General features: G+C 36.1%; 1 protein-coding gene across 1 annotated transcript in view; it reads left to right on the top strand.

Moving 5' to 3' along the window:
* The window catches only part of CFAP221 (cilia and flagella associated protein 221), a 108,553-nt gene that overhangs the window by 12,668 nt on the left and 69,525 nt on the right, over positions 1-26,360 (top strand). The window contains exons 3-7 of the mRNA XM_044669923.1: positions 2,712-2,798; positions 2,981-3,076; positions 4,127-4,227; positions 14,511-14,614; positions 23,139-23,298. Of these exons, the coding sequence (XP_044525858.1) occupies positions 2,712-2,798; positions 2,981-3,076; positions 4,127-4,227; positions 14,511-14,614; positions 23,139-23,298 (548 nt within the window). The remainder of the gene's footprint in view (positions 1-2,711; positions 2,799-2,980; positions 3,077-4,126; positions 4,228-14,510; positions 14,615-23,138; positions 23,299-26,360) is intronic.

Here is a 26,360-nt window from a genome sequence, read left to right on the forward strand (position 1 = left end):
ATCCCATTCACATTCAGAGTTACAATTATCAGTTGTGCATTCACTGACATTTTTGTATCCTCCCCTAGACCCACCCCCTCTTCTTACACTATTTTCTTTTAAACCAGTGGTTTGCTTTGAGCCAGTATCCTTTATCCCCTCCCTTGAGTGACTTCCTTTTCTCCCACCTCCCTTGTTATTCCCCTTTTTTTGTTTTTTAAAGGCCTAATGAATTCCCTCCCCCTTCTTCTCCCCTCCTCCCCTTGACCTTCCCACTCCCCTGCTCCCCTTCGTTTATCCCTTCTGACTTTCTCAGTAGGGTTAGATAGAGTTTTTTATCCAAATGGATAATAAAGCTACTCTTCCCTCTCTGGGTTGATTACACTGATAGTAAGGTTTGATTATTACCTCTTAATGCTCTCTTCCTCTCCTTCTTATAATAGTATTTATCCCCTCCCCTTCCCATGCCTTCTTTGTGTGTAATAGAATATCCTATTTTTCTTATTTACTAGGATTTTTCTTGGTGTCCCCTACTATTCCCCCCCTCTTTCCCACCCTCCATGTCATCTTAGACCATTTAGTATCCTGTCCTCTCCCTATGAATTATTCTTCTGGTTGCTATAATAGTGGATATTATAATAGTGAATAGAGTTCACTACAGAGAATTATACATAGCATTTCTCCACATAGTAATACAGATAATTAGATCTTATTTAAGCCCTTAAAGAGTCAAGTTTAAAAAATTATGAGTTTTCTTTCGTTTCCCTCTGTTTCTTATTTACCTTTTCATGTTTCTCTTGATTTTTGTGGTTGGGTATCAAACTTTCCTTTTAGTCCTGGTCTCTTTTGTGCAAAAACTTGGAACTCTTCAATTTTGTTGAATGCCCATACTTTCCCCTGGAAGTATATAGTCAGTTTCGATGGGTAGTTGATCCGTGGCTGAAGGCCCAGCTCTCTTGCCTTTCTGAATATCGTGTTCCAAGCTTTGCGGTCTTTTAGCGTGGAGGCTGCCAGATCCTGTGTGATCCTAATTGGTACGCCTTGATATCTGAATTGTCTCTTTCTGGCTTCTTGTAAGATTTTTTCTTTTCCTCGAAAGCTCTTGAATTTGGCTATTATATTCCTGGGCGTTGTCTTATCTGGATCAAGTGTAGAGGGTGATCTATAGATCCTTTCAATGTCTATATTGCCCTCTTGTTGTAAAACTTCAGGGCAATTTTGCTGAATAATTTCTTTTAGTATGGAGTCCAAATTTCTATTAATTTCTCCCTTTTCAGGGAGACCAATGATTCTCAAATTGTCTCTTCTAGACCGGTTTTCTTGGTCTGTCACTTTCTTATTGAGATATTTCATGTTTCCTTCTATTTTATCAGTCTTTTGACTTTGTTTTATTTGTTCTTGTTGTCTTGAGAGATCATTGGTTTCTAAATGTTCGATTCTAGCCTTTAAGGACTGGTTTTCGGCTTTAATGTTTTGGTTTTCGGCTTTAATGTTTTGGTTTTCGGCTATAATTTTTTGGTTTTCCTTTTCAATCTGGTCATTTTTGGTCTTCAGTTGACTTGTCTCACTTTCCAATTGCGAAATTCTGCCTTTTAAACTGTTATTTTCTTGCCAGATTTCTTCCATCTTCCTCAGCATTTCATTTTTAAACTCTTCCATAGCTTGTGACCAGCTTTCATTTTTTGGGGGAGGTTTGGATTTTTGTTTTCCCTCCTCTGTTGTCTGGATTTTCTCTGTGTAGAAGTTGTTGAGTGTTCCAGAGTTTTTCTTGATAGTCTTTTTCTTCTGGGCTTCCCTATGGCTTGCCATTGTTGGCCCCGCCCCTTTTCAGCTTTGTCTTCACACTCAGGGTCTGCCTGTGATTTCTAAACTCTGGAGGGCTCCTGTCTCCTTGTCCTCGGGGTCAAGCCTCCTGGTTGTCCCCGGTCTGCCCCTCTGCTCGAGGCTCCTTCAACGGTCTCGGAGGGCTACTTCCACAGCTGTGCTCCCGTCTGCACCGGGTCCTCACTTGATGTCCTAGCTTGCACTGGAGATCTCTATTCACTCCTAAGGCACTAAAGTCCCTGCTTTATAGATCTTTATTCGTGCCTGGGGCAATGCCTTTGCAGATGCTTGGGAAAGTCCCTGCCTTAGAGATCTTTGTCTGTGCCCGAGGCAGTGCCTTCACACACACACACACACACACACACACACACCCGCAGACTCTCAGGAATGTCAGTGCACGCCCCCTAGCCACTTGGGGTCCCTTGTCTTGCAGCACACAGGTACAAGCCCTGGGGCTGCTAGTGATTTACTGGTTGTCCCAGTCCTGTTTTCACTCCCATGATTTGGCCTTGGCGCTGTGCATGGTGTGGTGGTGGGGGTGGATGGGCTTCTTCCTCTCGCGTTTTAGTGAGAGCTGTTTCACCCCTTTATAGCGTGGAAATGCCCCGATTCTGTGTACCTTCAATGCTGCGCCCTGTTGTGGGGTTCCCTCCTTCGTCTGGACTCGTTTTTGTGTCCCCTTGAGGAGTCCTGTGTGCTTCAGTCAGGAGAGATCGAGCAGCTGCTCCTTACTCTGCGGCCATCTTAACCGGAAGTGTCATCACTATTCTTTTTTATCTGTGACCAGAGGCGTAGAATACCAGCTAGCAGGAAGTCCCTTAGTTCTGTTGGTTAGACTATGGTGTTGAACAGATTAATGAAAAGATACTATGTATTTATTTTAAATACATCTTTTTCCCCCTCCACAGAATCTGATCAATGTTTCTGGTGATGTCATAAATCTTCATATTTTACCCCCCCAAACAAAGTATTTTGCAATCAAGTACACTAAAAAAGTAAGTGCCACTGATTACTTAATTTTCTTATGTTTCTTCTGACATCTAACTTTGGTTTCTTTGTGCATGTCATCTGTGTATAGTTAAAAGAGTTGTCTTTGCTTTTAATTCGCCTTTTATTGCAATGCAATGGGGCAGTATTTAGCAACCATGTATTGACAAGAGTTCATTTGATGTTCTAGCATCGAATTGTTCCTGGCTTATCCCTTAAAGTGATGGTTGAATTTTCTCCAGATGAATGGCGTTATTATTATGATTGTATCCGTATTCACTGTCAGGTAAGCTTCTAAAATTTCTGGAAGAACTGAAGTTCTAAGTGCAAATACAAGAAAATAAATGGCAACTGTGTTTATCTGTGTTTTTTAAAAGCCTATACCTTCTGTCTTAGAATAGATGCTATCAATTTTTTTTAAACCCTTAACCTTCTGTCTTAGAATCAATACTGCATATTGGTTCCAAGGCAGAAGAGTAGTAAGGACTAGGCAATGGGGGTTAAGTGACTTGCCCAGGGTCACACAGCTGGGAAATGTCTGAGGCCGGCTTTGAACCTAGGACCTCCCATCTCTAGGCCTGACTCTCAATCCACTGAGCCACCCAGCTGCCCCACACAGTAATTTTTTAAGAATGTAAATTACAATTTTTGAGACCAAATAAGTTTCAGAATCCTTGGTACATAGACATTTTGTAACATTGATCTGATCTTAAAAATTTCACTTATAATATTCCTCAAAGGACTTGATGATATTAATAAATTTCCTGTGGTCTAGTTTCCTTTTTTAAAAAATCATTCTAATAACACTTGTATCATCTCCCTCTAAGGCTTGTTGAGAGAATAAAATGAGCTGTTTGTAAAATATTTAACGAGCCTTAAAACACCATATGAATGCAAGATAACATTTAATGAAACACATATATCCAAGAGACCTTCCTACCAGTCACCAAGTGAATGTGAGCTAAAGCTCAAACCCACATCTCCTGATTCCCATGCCTGTCTTCCATCTAGCTATTTGGAATTATAGCCACTGAGTTTTCCTTAATCATCAGCTGATAGTTTCTCTACTTCATCTTTTCTGAAATAAAAGCAGCCAATGCATATTTTGTATTTAGTTGAGAATATATCTTGGTATCTGAATGTTGAAAATCAGCACTGAAGATTTCTTGAATTTTTATAAATTCTAAGGCTAAGAAGTTTTAACATTTTCAACATTAAATACACACACTTCTTTATGAAGTCTCTTGGGAACTTATGGGGAAAAATAACACATTACAAATTTTTAAAAAAATATTCTTATTTTAAGTACGATTTGAATTGTTTTTATTGTTTTCAGGGAGACGAAAATTTACTTATTCCCCTCCATGCCTATCCAGTCCTAAACACTTTGGAATTTCCCTCATTTATAAATCTACCAGATATTCCACTTGGAGAAAGGTGAGTGACAAAACTAAAAGCCCATTTGTTATAGATTACAGGAAATTCACTTACAGATCTAGAAACAGATTTTTATTTCTCCAATTGCAAGATCATATTTTCCATGAAGTTAATTCTTATCTAGGATTTCTACCATCACAGAAAATTACTTGAAAATTGATTCTGCATGTTACTTAATGTATAATTTAAGAATGAAAACATTCAGATTCAATAAAATCTACTGGAAGCCCTTCCCCTCCACTCAGCTATAATTGTGGCATATTACCCATCTTTAAGGAGTCACAGGTATACATGGTATTTAGTCTTTTTACTATGAGTTTTTAATATAGGTGAAATTAGATTTTAAAAAATGTTGAACATCACATTGAAGGAGGAAAGAAGTCACAAAAGGACACCTGAGGTATGTGTATGAAAATGGCAAAGATGATTTTCATTCTCTTTGTCTTGGTGATGGTGGTTAGTTAATGGGCTGGTTTTATATATATATATATTTTCCTCTCCATGGTTGTCTCTCTGAGTTACTGTCCATTCTCAACAAATTGTGGATCTCTATGTATAGGTCTTCGGAAGTTTTCCATGATTTCCCATACTCTAGGAACAAAGTTAATTGCTGTTGCAATCTTCCCAATGCATAATTTTGATGACATCATTGCACCACTAAAAACTCTTTAGTAGAGACTTTACCCATTTTCCATTCCCTTCATCATAAAAACATATAAATATAAATATAAAAACCTCTTTATAACTTAATTTGTCTATGAGTATCTACATATGAGAAAACAAGAAAAAAGAAAGAATACACACAGAAGTGGAGTTGTATTATTATTGTAAGGAAATGAGCTATTTCATGAAAGCAACACTTCTTAACATTTTTTGTTTATTTTTAATTTTGAGTTCTAAATTACCTCTCGCCCTGAAATGGTAAGCAATTTGCTATAGATTTTACATGTGTAATCATGTGTAAAATATCACTTCTTATCACTTCTAGGAAAATTTCCAAATAAGTTCCTTGGGGGCTATTACATTGGACAGATTTATTTGTCCCTACATTAAGGAATCCAGGCCACTGCCATTTGCAGGTCCCAGGATATTGTGCTTCTTGGTCTTCTCAATACCAAGATCTTCTTTCATTTCCTATTTTTGATTTTGTGGTTTTTAACCTGCATAGGCTGGAAAAATGGATCACAAAGAATATTGTAATTACATCTATAAAATCACAGTAAAGTGTATCAACTTGACTTAATGGTGTTTGCAATACTAAGAAGAATTAAAAAAAATTTTTTTTAAAAACCTTTAGTATTTATTTCCCCTTTGCTAAGAGCACAGTGCCTAGCATATAGTAAAGCCTTAATAAATACTCATTGACTTAACTTTGCCTTTTAAATAAAGTCATTCGTGTGGCTGGCATCCAAGGCCCTTCACAAACAATATGGGCCCAACCTATCTTTCTAGTCTTATCCAAGATTATTCCTTCTCAAAATTCTAAAATATTGCCCAAATGAGCTATACTATATTATATCTTAAACACAACTCATTCTTTCCTACCACTGAGCTCTTTTCTTATATCATTCCAGTTTCTTCCCCCTTCATTTGCTACATATGCTGTTGTGAAATGTAGAGAGTAAAATTAATATGCAAAACTAAGTATTATATTTTATAAAGTTTTATTAGTAATAAACTAACATAAAAAACTAGAGCAAAAAGGTGCTAAACTAACTCAGCAGTGTTCCTGGAGAAGAAGAGAAAGAAGGAGGAGTTGCAGAGCTTATAAACAATAAGTGACCACCCAATGTGGTAGAGAGATTTAAAGGAATTCTGGGAAATACTGAAGGACTTCTGGGGGATGAAGTCCAGGGTATAAAATTCTAATTAATAGAGAAGTCTAAATGAGAATAACAGATATAACTGGAAATCTCAAAGCATTCTATAAATGCCAGTTCAAGTAAAACATATCCTCCCCACACCTACCTCTCTCATTTCCGTCTGTCAAAATCCAAATTATCTTTCAAGACCCAAATCAGATATCACCTTTTCTATGAAACTTTCTTTGAAATTCCCACCTAGAAATGATTTCCCCCCATGAACTCTCTTAAAACCTAAACACATTTTTCTAATGCACTTTAATTTTTTAATAGCTTTTTGTGTTTTATATTACCTACTAGATTATAAATTCCTTAAAGGAATGAGCTGTTCTTCTTCCTTCCTTCCTTGGTTATTTGTCATCTACTTAACCTTTTTTTAAATGCCCTTCCCCAAGGATATCTTTTGTGTAACATTCATTCTGTTGTAGTCAGCATGGAAATTTCAACTAAAGAGTTTATATTTAGAAGTATAATTGTTTGTGTAATAGAGATACTTTAAAAAATATCTTTGTCATAAAAGATAAAGTGCGATTTGTTCCTTTTCTCCAAACACTGCCAAGTAAGAAGAAACTGTTCAAAACTACCACTAAAAGTTATGGTTTCTTGCCTCTCTTACTTGCCTAAGTCATTTTCCCCTGGATTAAAACCTAAATGAATGTGGGAGAAAGGGCACATAAGTAGTTGAATGGTCTCTTGCCAGTGGTATTCTCTTAATTCCTAACCTGCCTTGGAAATTGGAAGAACTATTAATAGGGAAGTCTTTAATTTGTATTTCCAACTTGAGATCCCATTTCCCAAAAGTATCTCTTTTTTAAGGTTTGGATTTCAAGGTAATATTTGATGGTAGTTCTCTAATAGTACAAAATTTAATTCGACCAATTGCATCACTCTCTGAAGTTCAAGAAATCTACTTTAGAAGCTGACAGAATAATTCACTTAATTTACAAAATGAAATAAATTTAAGTTAAGATTATTAATTGAGTTAAGATTACTAATAAATTAAAATATGAAAGGGACTTCTAGGTAATCTTATCCAACACTTAACTTTAGTCATCAATTTCCTTTGTAACTCTGACAAGTAGTAATCCAGACTCCCACCAAAATATCTTCAGAGACAGAATACTCACTGTATACTAATACAAGGCAGTTAGTTTCATTTTTGATAGTTCTAATTATTAAGTTCTTTTCTGTTCTTTATTTTAAATCCTTACCTTCTGTCTTAGAATATTTAGGAAAAAAATATTGGTTCCAAGATAGAAGAGCAGTAAGAGTTGGCCATTTGGGGTTAAGTGACTTGCCCAGATCATCCAGCTAGAACGTCTCTGAGTTCAGATTTGAACCCACCTCCTGTCTCCAAGCCTAGCTTTCAATACATTGAGCCATTAGCTGCCTCAAGTTCCTCTATATACTAAGGAAAAATATTTTCTATGGTATCTTTCCACTGGTCATGGGTCCTAGTTCTGGGCCTTGGGGCCAACCAAGTAAGACCCAGTACTTTCTTATGAAGGAATACCCTATCGAGTCTTTTTCACTATTTTCTAAACTGTATACCTCCATAATCTCTTGGATTATGTGAGTAGTTAGTATTAGAGATGATGCTAGAGAGAGGTGCAACAATTTTTAGCCACTTATTGATTATTCCTCGAAAACAAAATTGGGAAATGATGTCTACGGCCATCCCATATTATTAAGGGAATTTTCTATGTCTCAGATATGTACAGTGCTCTGCTAATACTAGCAGACTACAACAAAATCCTCACTGATATAAATCAAAGTTTTGTTCTCTAGCTTCAAAAGGAAAGGAAAAAAAGAATAAGTTGTTTATTATTGGGAATTGTGCTGTGTTGGGTGATGGTGATGTCTTCTTCAAATTGTTCTAGGTAGAGCACCTGATGGCTCAATGGATAGAGAGCCTGGCCTGGAGACAGGAGGTCTTAGGTCTAAATCTGGCCTCAGACACTTCCTAGCTGTGACCTGGGCAAGTCTTTTAACCCCCATCATTTACTTACTGTTATTCTTCCTTAAAACCAATATTTTGTATCAATTCTAAGACAGAATGTCAGGGTTGTTTTTGTCGTTGTTGTTGTTCCTTTATGATTTTGTTTCTTTCTTGGAAAATTAATAGGAAAGTCTGCATTCTTTCTTTGCTCACCCATGAAGAAGCATATCTGTCTAAGAAACCCTGGAAGTCCTAGAAACTGACAGGTGTGTCTTCCTCTAAGGCTAAGGTTGATAGAATTTTTATTCTGGGTTCTTAAGTGTTTCAAATGAAATAATATTTGTAAAGTGCCCTGATGCATGCTAAGTGCTTAATAAATGCTTGTTACCTTCTCTTACCCTTCCCTATCTATTTTATTTTACTTTTTAAACTCTTACCATCTATATTAGAATCAATATGGTTTATTGGTTCCAAGGCAGAAGAGTGGTAAGGGCTATGCAATGGGTTTAAATAATTTGCCCAGGATCACACAACTAGGAAGTATTTGAGGCCAGATGTGAACCCAGAACTTCTTGTCTCTAGTCCTGGCTTTCCATCCACTAAGCTAGCTACCACTTCTTCCCTATCTTATTAACTTCCTTCTCAGTAGATTTTTTTTCCATTTCCCAGTTTAAGAATTTAAAATTTGGGGCTTTTATGCTAATATGAAAGTTCTAAAGTAATATTGTGGTCACTGATTTAAAAATATTATAGCTTAAGTCAAAATGACTTTTAGCAGCTTTATTTACAAAAAGTTGGAAAGAGTGAAAGTGGAAAATATATCTAAAGAGACAGATTTTAACAAGCCTACCAGCCCTTTTCTGGTAAACTGAGGCTCAGCCCCACAGGGGCTTTCCAACATCCCTTGTCCCCACATGGATTTCCTGGTAATCCTTAAGCCAGAAGTCGGGTGGTGTCTTCAGCTAGAGTTCCACCAATGCAGCCTCCTCCAAAATCAAGGCAGGAATCTCCAGAACTAATCTCTCCAAAAGCCAGGAAAGGAAGGCCAGTTACTCACCCAGCAAGCCAATGCAGGATCCAAGGAAAGCGTCTCCTCCTTCAGTCCAGCTCACTAATGCAAAGTCTCCAAAGACAAACTCCAAAGGAGAAGAAGTTCAAAGGAGAAGGCCTTTGGACAAGAAATTCAGGACTTTTTATAGTCCTTTTTCCATGTCACTTCCTGTCCCTTCCTCCAGTTTATGGGAACCAATTACATTCTTTCAATTTGCCTAGTACTGCCCAAGGGCAGGGCAGTGGCTTGTGGAGTTTTCTCCCACTCTAGCAAGTGACTTGTGAACTCTTTTACTTAGTGTCGAGTAGGAGTACTTTAAGTTCTTGATTTGTTTAACTAAAAATAGACAAGGGGAGAGTTAATCCTGTCTTCACAACCAGTATATACTGAACATTAAAGGGCCAGGAGGTTCTCTGTAAAGAACAGAAATCAAGCAAGCAAGCATTTATTAACTGCCTTTTCTAGGCACTAGGGATATAGAGGCAAATAGTATTTGGCTTCAAAATGTGACTATCTCCTCACCATCATTTTTTATCATTCCCTTTTACTTAACCTTGCTTTCATCTTTCTTTAATATCTTTTAGAAGTCTAAGTTGATTGATGAGTTCTCTGAGCACCAATCTTTTGCTGTTCCTCTCACATGACATTCTATCTCCTGACTCTGCACATTTTCACTGACTGTCTTCTCCCCTACCCCCCACTCTCCTGGAACACAATTGCTCCTCATTTCCCTAGTTTGTGTATCAGCTAAAATTCCCTTCTTAATCTTAGTGCCTTCCCTCTGAGATTATCCCCAATTTTTCCTGTATATATCTTCTTTGTACACAATTGTTTGCATTTTCCTTCTGTTGTTGAACATGAGCTTCTTGGAAGAAGACTATTTTTTGCCTTTCTTTGTATCCCCAGCTTATAGCACCTATCGCATAGTAGGTGCTTAATATAGAAAAGTGGAGAAATCAATAAAAAATTCTCTTAACACTAAATTTTAGTTGATTGACTCTTCAGACAACTCCCTTTTTTCTCCTTCAATGGACATTTTTTCTTTTTTGATGAAAAATGTCACTCTTGAGAGCTTCCCATTAATGAAAACAACATCTTTTCATTAAATTGGATACAGAGTCATCCAATACAGGAAGAGAGGAATCATGAAAAAGAGAATACTATTTATTTAGTCCTAACATTTATTGATTTTGCAGTCTAACTCCAAAGATTATCTAATAAAAGAGGTGGTTTTCTTCCACAGTGACTTGTTAATTTTTCCACTATCTTCTGCAATATATTTGCTTCTATGTCCATTTATGTTGGTCAGATAATTTCTTAGGTCAAAGGTAGCCCTTGAGCTGAACCTTGAAGAAATGTAGGGATTCCTTCCAATTGGTGGAGGTGAAGAGGAAGAGTATTTTAGGTATGAGGACAATGGATGCCATAATACCAAGGCAGGTTATTTTAGAATGCACTTGTGTATAAAACTAAAGTGCTATTACCAACCCTAATGCATATGCCTTGTTTCTCTTTAGCACAGAGACCCTAATACATAAAAAATGTATGGGTATTGACCTCAAGTCATATTTTAAAGATTTGAGCTGATATAAGATATGTGCTTGTAAAAATAATTCTTAAGGAAGTTTTCTTAAGAAAACTCAGTAGGTTGGAGGACAAAACCAAACTACTGAGCATTAAACACTAGTTATGGTTCAAATCCTGCCTCTGACATTCTCTCTATATCTATCTATCTATCTATCTATCTATCTATCTATCTATCTATCTATCTATCTATCTATCTATCTATCTCTATTTATATCTATCTATCTACCTACTTGTCTGTATCTAACTCACTCCATCTATCCATCCATCTATCCATCTATCTATCTATCTATCTATCTATCTATCTATCTATCTATCTATCTATCTGCCTATCTGTCTATCTATCCATCTTTCTCTCTAAGAAAGCCTATCGATAGATCAATAGATAGAGAGATCGATAGATCAATAGATAGATAGATAATCCTTATCTTCTGTCTTAGAATATATACTAAATATCTGCTCCAAGGCTGGAATGGTAAGGGCTAGGCAATTGAGATTAAGTGATTTGCCCAGTGTTACAAAGGATCTGAGGTCACATTTGAACCCAGGACCTCCTGTTTCTAGGCCTGGTTCTCTGTCCCCTGAGCTTAGCTGCTCCTGCCTCTGACACTTTCTAGCTTTATTGTGAGCCAGTTAGACCCAACAGTACTTTACCTCAGAGGGTTGTTGTGAGGTTTACAACATAAGGGAATCTACATTTTGCCATCTGAAAGTGCTTATGGAAGTGTCAGGTGGGATTGTTACTGGTGGTAAGAGTAATACTTCATTTCTGTTCTTACATACATCATTCTTTCATTCAGCAAATATTCATTAAGGGTCTGCTATGTATAAGACATTGTTATGTGCAGAGATTCAGTCTCTGCCATCAAGGAAATTATTGTCTAGTTGGGGCAGAGAGACAAAGACATATACACAAATAACTCATACAGAATCGAATATAGATACTTTAGAAGTATACTAACAGAATTTTGTGAATTCAGAGAAAACAAATATTTGACCACTGCAGAAATCAAAGAAGGCTTCATAATAGCCTTTGTTAGCAGTTAGCATTTGAAACAGACCTTGAAGAATGAGTAGAGAGGTACTAGGTGGCTCAGGGAGAGCAAGCCAGACCTGGAGATGGGAGGTTCTGGGTTCAAATGTGGCCATAGACACTTCCTAGCTGTGTGACACTGGGCAAATCACTTGACCCCAATTGTCTAGTCCTTCCTGCTCTTCTGTCTTAGAACCAATACTTAGTATTCCTTCTAAAATAGAAGGTAAGGATTTTTTTTTAAAAAGGATTAATAGAGATGTTCACAGATAGAAGTTGTGGTGGGGAATATGATGCATGCATAGGGAAGAATGGACAATGGCATGGACATGGGAAAGTTTAGGACATGACCTAGGGCCATATTGGCAAACCTATGGCATATGTACTGGAGTATGCAGGAGGGAACTGCTCTCTTCCCCCTCTGTGCTCCTTAGGTCATTCCTCACTTCCCCTGTCCCTCTGCCTAGCAACACAATGGGAACGCTTCCTCCTCTGTCCTGGGTAAGGTGCTGTGGGGGAGGGTCATATGTGGCATGAGGGGTTGCAGTTGGGCACTCACTCTCTAAAAGGTTCGCCATCACTAGCCTAGAGGAATTGTTTGTCTTTTTCCCTGGAGTACACAATATATGAGAGGGAATGATAGGAGACAAATCTGGAAAATTAGATTAGAGCCAGATTAGGGAGGTTATTGAAAGATAGGCTAAGAAGTTTAGATTTCATTTCTAGGCAATGAGAAGTTGAAGATTTTTATATTATAATTACTGTTTACCCTTCACCTTCCTTATTGTTGTTCAGTTGTATCCAACTCTTTGTGACCCCATTTGGGGTTTTCTTGGCAGAGATACTGGAGTGGTTTGCCATTTCCTTCTCCAGCTCATTTTACAGATGAGGAAACTGAGGCCAACAGGGTTAAGTGACTTTGCCTAGAGAGCATCACACCCAATAAATGTCTGAAGCTAGACTTAAACTCAGGAAGATAAGTCTGACTCCAGAGCAGACAATCTATCCACTACCTCAATACCTATCACTCTTACTAGGTTGTAACCTTCTTGAAGGTAAACAAGTTATAATTTATGTTTGAATCTTTGAATCTCCATCAAAGCCTGCAACTAAACCATCAATCACTTTTCATTAAATTCTCTTTTTTCCCCTTAAGCCCTTACCTTCTGTCTTAAAATTAATACTAAGTATCACTTCTAAAGTAGAAGAGTGGTAAGGGCTAGGCAATGGGGGTAAGTGACTTGCCCAGGGTCACACAGCTAGGAAGTATCTGAAGACAGATTTGAAAAAATCATCTTCTGATCTTTTAAAATGCATTTACTGGGGGGGGAGGGGGGAGGGGAAAATTAAGAACATGAATCATGTAACCATGATAATTTTTCTAAAAAATAAAAATTATTAAAAAGAATTATAAAGGGGCAGCTGGGTAGCTCAGTGGGGTGAGAGTCAGGCCTAGAGACAGGAGGTCCTAGGTTCAAACCCGGCCTCAGCCACTTCCCAGCTGTGTGACCCTGGGCAAGTCACTTGACCCCCATTGCCCACCCTTACCAATCTTCCACCTATGAGAAAATACACCGAAGTACAAGGGTTTAAAAAAATAAATAAATAAAATAAAAAAATAAAAAAAATAAAATGCATTTACCAAGGTCTTGGCATAACTTGAATAGTGTATACATATCACCCAGTGTTCCAAGGATTTTTAAATCTGTTTTTTCACACTCATTTTTTTATATAGACATAGTTTGACATACTTGCCATCTTTAATAGTAATATGGAATTTTGTTACATTAAAATGTCAGAATTTATTTAACCATTTTCTTATTGTGTATTGAGATTGTTTTCCATTTTTTCACTAGTATAAATTTCACTGCTGGGAACATCTTCTTAAAAACCTATGTTTTCTTTTGAGTTACTTTCTTGGGGTGCATTGCTGAGAATAGAATTACTAGGCTAAGTAGTATGAACTCTTTCATACCTGTTTGAACATATTGTTCAATTACTCCCTGGAAAAATAACCAATAATGCACAGTGCTATGAGCAATGCTTTTCTACCTTTTTCTCCATTTCAGTCAACAATGGGACTTACAAATTTTTGTGTTGCCTTAATCAGAGCCTTAAAATTGTTTTAAGTTTTGCATAAATTGCTAGCAAGATTGTTCATTTTTCCATGTGATCTCTGTTTCTGGGTATATAAATTGTCTTTTCACAAGTGGTACACTTTAATGTATTTTAGATGCTTCATTTTCTTTTAGATATGTTAAGCTTTTGATGATTGATGAAAAGTGAATACTTTTGAAGTATTCCTGGGTCATTTGATCATATTTAAAGATAAACAGTATGATATAATAATGGAAATGGCACTGTATTGGGATTTGCCAATCAGAAAACATGGGTCTGAATATTGTCAATTATGTTATTATGTTATTTTGGGGGAGCCACATAAGCTTTCTTGGCTTGTTTCCTCAGTTGCAAAATAAAAAGATTGGACTGGATAATTTCTAAAGTTTTTTCCAAATTCTTAAATCCTCCAATCTCCTGGCAAATACTTAGTGCTTACTTATTTGCTTATTAAATGCTTATCTATGGTTAATTTTTCCCCATATAAGACTGGGTAGAAGGAAGTCCTAAGAAGGACAAATGTATGAAGTTAGTCTTAAGCATCTGGCACATTTAATTTTTCTGAGCAGTTATAATTAGTAATGGCCATATTTTTCATATCATAAAGAAAATAGCAATGGATTTCATTAGAAATAACTTTTTGTAGTTAAAATCTTAACGTAATTGGTTTTATTCTTTTTTTCCTTTGTTTTTCAGTGAAGATTATGTTATTCCTTTGCAGTGCAGCTGCCCAATAGATTTTGAGTTTCATATAATTGTGCTTCAGCCTGATGAATCCTTTGTTGTTCATCCAACGTCAGGTAAATTATTGGTATGGAATTATGAGTGAATTGTGGCTTTAAAATGAAAGATCCACATTACCTCAGAATGCCAAGGTCAAGCCTAGAATTCAGAATGTTACACTAAAGTTGAAGAAGAGCAATCACATTTTAGTGATAAATACAAATAGAGATCTTGAGTAATTTTTGTATACTTATCACTTCCTCCAAAAATCATTGTTACTCTAACAAGTTATAATGTGTGTGCAAATTTGCTCTGAATTTATGCTAAAGCCATCAATTAGTCATTCTAATTTCAATCCTGCCATATGACAATTGGCCTCATTTAAATCAGATTTTTATATTTCAAATAAAAGAAGACAGATTTTAAGTCTAACCTCACAGAATCATAATGAGGATTTTAGTTTTCATCTATTGCTTCATATGGGCACTTTTCTGAGAAAAAGAAAGCATAAAGCAGGAACACTGGGTATTTTCTTAAAAATTATTGTTCATTTATACACTTTTACGTCACTTTCATTTCTGAATATATCCCTTTACCTTCTCTAGCCACTGATCCATCCCTTGGAACTTGGAACAAAAAACAAAAGAAGAAAGATTTTTTTAAAGTTCAACAAAACTATTCAAAGTAGTCATCTAGTCTGATAGCATATGTAGTATTCCATATCCCTAATCTTCCACCTCTGAAAAGAAGGGAGAAGAGAACATTTCTCTATCTCATTTTCAGGACTGAACTTTCAGTGGTTATTATGACACTGGATCCAATTTGAAGTGTGTATGTGTTTTTTTTTTCCATTTACTTTGTTTTCCTGGTTTCATTTACTACTCTGTTTTCATTCATTAGTTTCTCAGTACTTCTCTGAATTCTTTATATTAATAATTTCTTCTAGCACAATGAATATATTCCACTATATTCATATACCACAATTTGTTGACCACTCTCTATTCTAGGAACATTGACTTCGTTGATTTGAGGAGCCTTGTGTCTTATGGATCCTCAAAGAACCTCAAGCCCAATTCACTCAAGAAAATTAAAAAACGAAAACTCTTATTTTGAGTTACAATTATGTCACAGCTTCTGCACAAACATTTGTGGTTGCCATAGTTAATTATCACTGCCCAATGGTTCATTAGATGCCCAAACAGAGTATTATTTTTGTACCTAATTTTCTTTGTTTACAAATTTTATTTCTCATTTCAAGCAAGTATTCTGTCCAATGAATGTGTATTAGCCCAAACAGATGGTTTTAATTTATTCCAAACTCTGAGATGTACATAGATAATCGTCTAGTAATCTGATAGTCTCCCTGAGAATTTGGTCCATGCTGTTTATTATTAGTGTATGGCAGCAACCAGTCTTTGTTTTTCTTCTCTCTCTCTATATATATATATATAAGGGGAGAAACTTTATGATCTTCAGCTACTTTATTCTGGTTGGGGGTACACTCCAGTAATGTCACCTGCCTACTTTTGGACACCTCTGGCCTTTGGGCACTGAGAAGTTAATTGAGTAGCAAAGGGTTATACAAATGATGTGTGTCAGACAGTTGAACACCAGGATGCCACTCAAACTTTTTTACATAGTTCCAGTGAATAGCTTACATTTGCCTAATTTGATTAATTAAATCTATATACATTAATTAATATTTATAAATTTTTGTAGAGATAGCTAGAACAAGGAGGGATGTTAGGGGCCTTAAAATCCCACTCCCTTGTTTTATAGATGAGAAACTGATAGCCAGGGGTGAAACGACTTACCAATATCACATAAAGAGTGAATGGCATGGGGCAGCTGGATAGCTCAGTGGATTGAGAGTCAGGCCTAGAGACAGGAAGTCCTAGGTTCAAAGACGGCCTCAGACACTTCCCAGCTGTGTGACCCTGGGCAAGTCACTTGACCCCTATTGCCCACCCTTATCACTCTTCCACCTATGAGCTAATACACAGAAGCTAAGGGTTTAAAAAAAAAAAAAGAGAGAGTGAATGGCAGAGGCAGCATTCAAATTCAGGTCCTTTGATTCAAAATACAGCATTCTTTCTGTGGTACAAATGTTACTATGTTCCATGGAACAAATTATAGATTTGGACAAAACATCTAACTCAACCCCTACCAAAACATAAAATTTGTTTTCATTATCTCCAACTGATTGTTCAATATAGGATGGCTTTTATTTAATCCCACAGGAAATACAAAAAGCAAAATCAACTCACAAAAGACTCAAAGGAATCCATAAGCAATCAAATCAGGACAAGGTGGCTCAGTGGATACAAAGCCAGGCCTGGAGACATTGTAGATTCAAATGTAGCCTCAGATATTTCTTAGCTTGTAGAGCTCTGGTCTAGTCACTTAACCCCTTTTGTCTAGTCCATACTGCTCTTCTGTTTGGAACCAAAACACAGTATTGATTCCAAGATGGAAGGTAAGAGTTAAAAAACAAACAATCCAACCAATTTCTGTTCCCTTTGCTCAAATCTCCTGCTGATCTTCAAATACTGGTGCCAGCTAGGCTGCTCCCCTTCACTCCAGGAGACTTTGTTCAAGAACTCAATGCTATCTGAGAGCTACTGCCCCTGTGCCCAAGTTAGGCATGCCACCATTGCCTTTGGCTCCTATCATTTTTCTGGCTTCATATTTCTTCTCCCTGGGAACTTAATGCAATTTATAATGCTGCTTTTTATGAGAAAATGTGGGAAATTCCAACCAAATGACCCATAAAAGAATTCTCTGTAACCCCATCTCTCCTATAAATTGAAGACTGTGCCAGCAAATATAGTATTGATCATAACTGAATGCCAAACTACGTATACTATATCTGGTATGGACTTTGTATTTAATTTTCTATTATTCCATGTTGTTTACTCCGATAGGATGTGTCATTTTGGTCTTTGTATCCCCAATGAACATTGCCTTGCACAGCATGGGCATTTAAATGAATGGTCCAGTTAAAAATGCATACTATATGAAGTATTTCAGTTCATTCTCCAGAGTTTTCTGGCTGTTTGGGTTCTTGCTGTTGTTATGCCTTTTAAAATTCAGATTTTCTTATTTTTAATTAAATCAAAGTAGCAAAGAAGCTTGAGGCAGTGGCGTTTCTTTTTGCCATAATGTTCTAATTGATTTTATTATGTACCTTTTGTTGCTCTGTCTTCTTTCCCTTGGTAAGAGTCCTGGTTCTTCGTCATAAACTTTGAAATAGAGATCTTTAAAATCTGATTTTTGGCCTACTTGGAATTTTAAAATTTATAACAGAGACTTCTCAGTCTGGCCATTATGACAATGAGTGTACAGTTATTTTAATGTACTTATATATATAAGATACATCAATGTTTGACATATTTAATGTTATATACATATATGTTTGTTATACATATATTTAACTGCTCTATTTACATTTATGTGTGTATATATCTATATTTCTATAGACATGCATACATATATATGCAAGCACTTTGTCCTTTAGGCTGTTTTAAATTTATAGTACAAAAAAGAAAGGAAAGAAAAAGGAGCCAATGAGAGTCTGGTGCCTCTTTTCAGTGCTATTCAGCCACCATTTATAAAGTGCAGAGAGCCTTGCTAATGCTAAGGGAATTAAACAATTTGAATAAGACTTAACTCTTCTCCTAGGACATTTGCCAGGGTTTCTATGGGTAGTCAGACATCTGCAAAGTTCCCTGAATTCCAGCTTGTTTGCCTAGACTCTTTTTCTTCTCATTAGACATTTCTCCTAGGATTTATCAAGATGATGTTGGTTTCTGTTGTTTATTTCGGGTCTTTTCATGTCTATTTGGATTCCATTGCCACTGCTCCCTGAAATAAGTGGATATCCTAATTGCTTAAAATTCTGTTTCCAGTGAGATTAGATAGTATTTCTTCTGCTTGTTTTCCCAGCCACTATGATTCATGCCAACAGGCCATCTGTGCTCTAGGATTTTTTGGGTATGGTCTTCTGACATTTTATGTAAGCTGTAAACAGAAGGTGTTTGTCTAGGCCAGTTGTCTCCTATAAAATTTAAATTAATATCCAATAACTCCAAGTATTATATTTTATAAGATTTATTAATAATCACTTGAAGTAGGAAAAATATAAGAACAAAAGTAAAAACCTGAGTAAAGACATATGAGAAAAATTCCCCTGCCTGGGACTCACTCAACTTTCCCAGCCACAATCAAGAAAAGAGCAGGAGGGCAGAGCTACACAAAACTTATATCTTCCATACATTAGTACCTAACATGAGAGGGAACATGGGAAGCTGGGATTTAGAGTTCTGTGGAGCAATCCTAATTACACTCCAAACTTTTTAAATCATGCACCCCATTCATGAAACATTTTTTAGCACATATTCCCCAAAGTGTGCATATTTAATTATTTAAAATTTATACAGATATAATAATCTATATTATAAAATTACAAAAAATAGGAATTTAAAAAGATGAGCTAAGAAGAAATAATAATTGATTCTTGAGGTGTCATACACAGTAATTAGAGTTAACTGAATGGGAGAGTGACATGATCAGAAAACCTATGCTTTAGAAAAATAACTTTGGCAAACGTGAAGGAAGGATTGGAGAAAGGAGAGAAGATGGGACATTTCTTAGGAGATTATTGATAATAGTTATATAAGAGATGATGAGGCCCTGAAAAAAAATGGTGATTTTGTAAGTAGAGAGAAGGGTACAGATGATAGAGATGTTGTAGAGATAAAAATAATAAAATTTGGCAACTGATTACATCTGTGAGATGAGTAAGAGTCAGGAGCTAAAAATGATAGGGAGACCTTGGAGATCCTTGGAAAAGTGAAGAATGATATTGGCCTCAACAAAAATAGGGAATTTGGGAAAAGAGGTAGGTTTGTAAGAAAGAGAATATGAGATTCCTGCTCATCCTTTGAGATTCACTTTGCTCTACCAAAAGGAAAAAAGGGGGAGATGTAGGTTTTTTTCCAGTTTCTGCCCTGAATCTTGGAGCTAACTCTCTAAGGGCCACATGCCAGAGCTACAAGATGATCTGTGGATCAAGTTTTCTAAATCGAGGTAATACTTAGGTCATGATTTCCCAGAGAGGTTGATGTCTAGCTCAGAAGAGGGGTGGTTGGGATCTTGAATAATGGAGGGAAATAAGACAGTGGGGGAAAGGATAGATAGATATGATTGTATTTTATCAATCCCTAAAATTGTCTCTGATCACATGCCTCTTGGAATCAGGCCAGAGCATCCACTTTGGCACCTTTACAAAAATGTACTAGAAACCTCCTAAGCAAGGGCAAAACAGCAGAAATGTTAAATACCTCATTTAATGATAATGATGCAAAAAATTATATGATAAAAAAGAACTTCTGAAGAAGAAATTCAAACTTAAAGGGAAATTCAGTAATATAATCAAAAAGGATTTGTGGAATAAAGAACAAATTATAGAAGTAATAGATCTCTTCATTAAAGAAAATGACAACAATTGGATATCATCCCCAAGCATTTGGGATACAAGCAAAGCAATATTTTCTTCAGGGAAAAAATTCATATCTCTAAACACTTTAATTAACAAAAGAAAGAACAGATTGAGGAATAGGACATGCAACTTAAAAACCAGAGAAGCAACAAGTAAAACAAAAACTTAAGTAAACTAAACACAAAAATAGACATACTAAAAATTAAAGGACAAATAGAATTGAAAACAAAAAATATTGAAATGATAAAATTAGTTTTTTTTAAACTAGTAAAATTTATATACTGTTAGCTAATCTGATAATAAAAGAAAACCAAATTACCAAGTATTAAATTTTTTTGAAAAGTCTGTGGTACAGAGGACATTATTAGAAACCATTTAACCTAATTATATACCAACAAAAATAACAAATGAAATGGCTGTAAATTTCAAATTTGATACTCAGATTATCAGAATATAAAAAGAGGGAATTTAAATAACCTAGTTTCAGAAAAAGAAAATTGAAAAAATTTTAAAAGAAAAAATAACAAACCCAGATGGCTTTATGAAAGATTATGGAGCTAGAAATAGCAAGATCTTGCAATGTATTGTATATGTCGAGTGGGGGAGAGAGGAATTGTGGATAATGTTGAGATTATGAACCTGAGAGACAAGACTAGTCTGGCATCCGTATTTCCAATTACTTCTGGTTTACTTTGTATATATCTTTGTATGTATATACGTTCTCCTCACTCTCCCAAAAGAATGTAAGCACTTTGAGAGCAGAGTTTCATTTTTGTCTTTATATTCTAGTCAATATATACTAGTATTTGGCATAATGTCTGACCTAGTAAACATTTAATAATTGCCTATTGATTGAATGATCGAAGGAGAAAGATTTCCTAGGTATCTGAAAGACTTTTAGTAGCATTCACATGCTAAAATGGAAGATTTTGTGGAGATTAGAGTCATATTTTAACCAAGAAGCTAAGGCTTCATATGTATATGTGTGTGTTTATATATACATGTTCAACCTGAACAAGTATCACATTCAATAAACACAATTCCACTTTTTTTTATGAATGGAATGCATCTAAAATGGTACCATTAACTTATATTCAACTAACTACAGAATCATAGAAATCCTTTTATAAATATAGAAATATTGCCACCAGAATCTGGACCTAATTGGGTCATCAAGGCTTTTATAAGATAGTGAAAATGAAAAAGAAATAGTCTTTAAAAAAAAAAGAAATAGTCTTTAAAAAAAAAAAAGAAATAGTCTTTGGGTTTCTCATAAGATTCACTTTGACAGCATTATGTAAACTGATCTGAAATGAACATGTAGTTGCATTACTGTTTCCTTGGCACATTGCTGATAATGGTTGGAGCATCCTGGTCCAAAGGACTCTGGTCCCTTTCCCCAATCAATCCAACTTTGTACTGTAGATATTTATTTGCATGTTTCATTATCCCTACTAAGATTTTATTGGCTACTTAAGGATCTATTTATCCCCCACAATACTAGCCTAGTGCCTTGCATGTAGTATATGCCCAGTAAGAATTGGTTGGATCCTATTTCTTGCCTTCTCAGAGTGTAGGGAAAGGGCTGGAGGGAGAAAGAGAATTTGGACCTTGGGAGGAGTTTGGTCCTCCAACTGTCCAAGCAGAAGGGAGAGGAGGTTGAAGGAGGCAGTGACCAGACTTGAGATAGCAGCATTGTGGTGAGTTTAGAAGTGACGAGCTTGCCCTTCACCTTGTTCTGGGGAGTTGAAACCAGGCAGAGCAGAAGGTACAAAGTGGAGAATAAGACACACAGACACAAAATGTTAATTTACAATCCACTGTAGCACACCAGTGTTATACCAACAATAAAGTGCTCTCATAGATCAAGGGAGGGGGAGAGAGTTCACTGTGGGCAGTGCTGGCCAAGAAAGGCTTCATGAAGGAAGTGCCATGAATTGGACCTTGAAGAAGTAGATTTAAGATGAATTGGGAGAAATAAAGGAGGATATTCTCAGTAAGAGGAAAAGCAAGAATATGAATATGATGAAAGACCTGTCAGATACAAGACCTGTCAGAGGGCAACATGAATATAGTAGAAGGTTATATGTTTTTTTAATATATATATGTATATATATATATGTATACATATTTTAAACCCTTACCTTAGAAGCAATACTAAGTTTCATTTTCAAGGCAAAAGATTGTCCAGGGCTAGGCACTGGAAGTTAAATGACTTGCCCAGAGTCACACAACTAGGAAGTATCTGAAGTCAGATTTAAACCCAGGACCTCCTGTCTTTGGACCTGGCTCTCTATCCCCTGAGCCACCCAGCTGCCCCTTATTTTTAAAACCATAGAATTAGAATGCAACTTCTAGATTCCCTGAACAGTATCAGCTTACAGAAAACTTTCATTACTGCAGCACCTTGCATTTTTCTTGATATATAACTTTGACATGAGCATTATTCTTCCCCCAGGAGAGTAGAATCAGGCTCAACAAAATGATAAGCCAGTTGCCAATATTGACATAAATTGCTTTTTCCTCACATTTATTCCTTATGTATATTGTTCCATTTTCCCATGTTGTTTACTGCACTAATGTTGATATTGTGGCATTAACTGCAGGATTATTGTTCTGGAAATTCATCTCAGATTCATTAACATTGAGGCATATCATACATGAGTGACATCACCAAAATTTTTTTATAAATATTCATGTAGTAATTGAATAATAAGATCAATGGGAAAGTGAAAAACTTGACTTTTCCACTGAAAGTCTGATGACAACAATATTTTATTTTATTATTTTTTTTGTAACTCTTGCCTTCTGTCTTAGAATCAATGATAAGTAATGATTCCAAGGCAGAAGAGTGGTAAAGGTTAAGCAATTGGTAGGGGATTAAGTGATTTACCCAGGATTACCCAGTTTTAAAGTGTCTGAAGCCAAATTTGAAGCCTGGTCCTCCTGTCTCCAGGCCTGACTCTCTATCCACTGAGCCACCTAGCTGCCCCTATCTTTATACTTATTATGAGAAGACCAGGTTGGGACCTCTTTGATCTGAAATGGCAAAGAGGAAAAATACCACATTATAAAATATTTGCTTATTTATGTTTCTCTAGGAATAATTCCATCCAATGGGAAAGTGAATCTGACTGTTACATTTGCACCATTTAGATATGGAACTGCACGAATAAAATTGCAGCTATGGATTTCTCAGTTCAATGCTACGCCTTATGTATGTACATTCACTGGAACATCATCTCCACAAATGGCTTTGAGGTACAAGTTCATTAGCTTTTGTGGTTTTGATTATAGTTGTTTTTAAAATTATTGGAACATATTTTAAACTTCCAAATTCCTTCTATTTTTTTTAACAATATGGAGAGAATAGAATGCTAACATGAAACTGTTTGAAATGAACTCATAAAATACTTTTTTTTACAAAGTTTTACAAATATAGCATTTTACAAATATAGCATTAACCTGTTCCATAATTGGACTTTTTAGCATTTTCATTTTTAAGCAGCCACAAACCTGCCTCTCACACAGGCTGATATATCTGGTTAGTGTTGTCTGGTAGTCCATCTAATGCCGTTTATTGGTTAAATGAGCAATGTAGCTGGGGGCAGTCAATAGCTAGACCAGCATCTGGTGCAGAGAATTAACAGAGGCACAGGTTGACAAGAGCATCTCTGCATAAAAATATCCTAGAGGCCACAGAACCCTACTGGTATAAATTTAGCTTATTGGTTTCTCCATTCTTATCCAAGTGTTCCTCCTTGTCTCTAATTCTTCACTGTTTCCTGTATTTCCCCCATTGGGAAGTCCTACACTTAGCCACTGTTTCTCCCTTTGACAGATATCCTTGGAGTGACTTGACCTTACAGGATGACATGTCTTCTATTTGGTGCTTGCCAGGCCAATTTAGGCTATATTGCACTTAGTGTGATCACTAGTCTATAACAGTTAATTCCATGAGAATATTATTAAAGGGTGATTGGCTGAATAGTGTTACAGGAGGGTTTCACAATGTTTAGACAAAATGGTTATACCGTCTTTGTTATGAAACATTAGATAGAAAAGTGTTAGAGAAAGTTGACCGATGTATCTATTTTTCAGTCTGGATTTCTTTAGGCTTTTATATATGATAGTAGAAATATTAGTCATGGAAGCATCTTAAAATAATTTGGAAAAAATTAGTGTTCTTTAAAAATACAGAACTGGATACCTGTCCAAGTCTCAACTCCATGAAAATCATGAAGTAAAATATGTGGGACATACAGAAAAAAAATCAAAATATAAGTAGACCAAGAAACAACCAGTGGTTTATATTCTTATCATGACTTTTTCCCCAAAAGTTCAAAGTATTTTGTGTTCAAGGGCTACTTTCAGTTTTGTACTTTGCTTAATACATTTATACAGTAAATCTTACAACTTTTTGCATCTTTAAAAAAAACCTAATATGTGCAATATGTACTTTTGCTGCAGTCACTTTGTTTTTACATGATTTGGCATTAAGCATACAAGATTTTGACACATATTCTTTTGTTCTTCATCTGCCTAAGTACTCTATATTTGTGTCACTGCTCTTTCCTGGTTCTCCTGCTCATTTTGTTATTTTTCCTGTGTGATCATTAATTCTCACTTTCTTTTTCTGATTCTTCATCCATGTCACACCCATTATGAACCATAAAGAACCCCCAAGTCTCTTCTCTCTTAATTCTGCATACCACCGTTGATGATCACATTGACTCTAGTGGGTTGATTATTATTGCTATGTAGATGTATATATTTAACTTTAGTCTCTCTTCTGAATTATAGCTTTGCATCAACAGACTTCCCAAACTAGAAATCCTGAAGTACATATCCTATAAATATCTAACACGTCCAAGACAGATTTCACTATCTTTCTTCTCAAATTCTCCCTTCTTATGAATTTTTCTATTACTGTTGAGTTCCAGTTACACAGGTTTGCAACCTTGAAATTATTCTCAACTACTCACTTCTTATTCATCTTCTTTTTCCTTTTCTTTCTCTTCCTCTTTCTTCTTCCTTCTCCTTTTCTTCCTCCTCTTTCTTTTTCTTCCTCTTCCTCCTGTGTAATTGAAAATTTTGAGATCTCTGATCTAAACTTCCTTTGGAAGTTTAGGGGTCTTTCAAATTATATTTCCCATGAGCTTACTGGCTTCCTGTCTTGCATAGTAACATAGACAGAAGGATAAATAGTGAGTGGATGGATTCTCTCTTTGTTGACTTGGAGCTGATCCAGGATGGAGAAAGGAGGTAACAGGATATGTCTTTTAAATTGACTCTTAGCATGGCATATGGCTTCATTTTTCTAATGGCTACCAATAAATCTTTTAAAACCATAATATTTTTAAATCTATCCTTCTATATCTATTTTATTTCTAACATTCCATCTTCTTCCTCTTTCTCTTCCTTTCTGCCTTAGTAGCAACTCCATGACAGAAGGGTAAGGGCTAGGTGAAACCAGGTTAAGTGATTTGTCTAGCAACACAAATCTAGGAAGTGTCTGAGACCAGATTTAAACCCAAGTCCTCTTGGCTCTAGTCCTGGCTTTTCCCACTGCACCACCTAGCTGCCCCTTGTAATAGCCTTCTAATTATCCCCCTGCTTCAAGTCTCTCCTCACTCCAACACATCCTCCACTCATTTGCCACTCAGTGATTTTCTAAGATGAAAGTCTGATCATGTCACCCCCTCTCTACTAAATAAATCTTAATGGCTCCTTATAACCTCTGGATTCAGGTGTAAACTCCTCTGTTTAATATTTAAAGGTTCTCTTCATAACTTCATAACCTGGTCTCTCCTGCCTTTTCTAGTCTCTTGTGCTTTCCTTCCCTCCACACATTTTGACATCCAGCCGTGCTTTCCTACTTGCCTAATTCCTTAAACATTTCCTGTCTTCATGCCATTCGTTGACTTTCTTTCATGCATTTCCTCCATTCTCAGCTCCACTGCTCCACTTTCCTGGCTTCCTTCAAGGCTCAGTTCAGATTCCTTCTTCTGCCAGAGGTCCTTTATCAGCTCCCCTAACTGTTAATGCCTTTCCATTTAGAATGCCTTCCTTCTACTATGTGTAGATCTTTTATGTATCTGGTTAGTCACATGTTTTCTCCCATATTAGAATGTGAAATAGTAGGAACTATTTTTGCCTTTTTATCTTTAGTACTTAGTACATACCTGAAACATAGTGGCTACTTAGTAAATTCTTGTTGGCTTGACTTAACTTGACTTTTTATCACATGCACAGTTTATTTTTCCAAGTATAACTTTAATTATATATATATATATACGTACATATATATATATATATATATA

Source organism: Gracilinanus agilis, chromosome 3 (genome assembly GCF_016433145.1).
Source record: "Gracilinanus agilis isolate LMUSP501 chromosome 3, AgileGrace, whole genome shotgun sequence".
Taxonomy (NCBI): Eukaryota; Metazoa; Chordata; class Mammalia; order Didelphimorphia; family Didelphidae; genus Gracilinanus; species Gracilinanus agilis.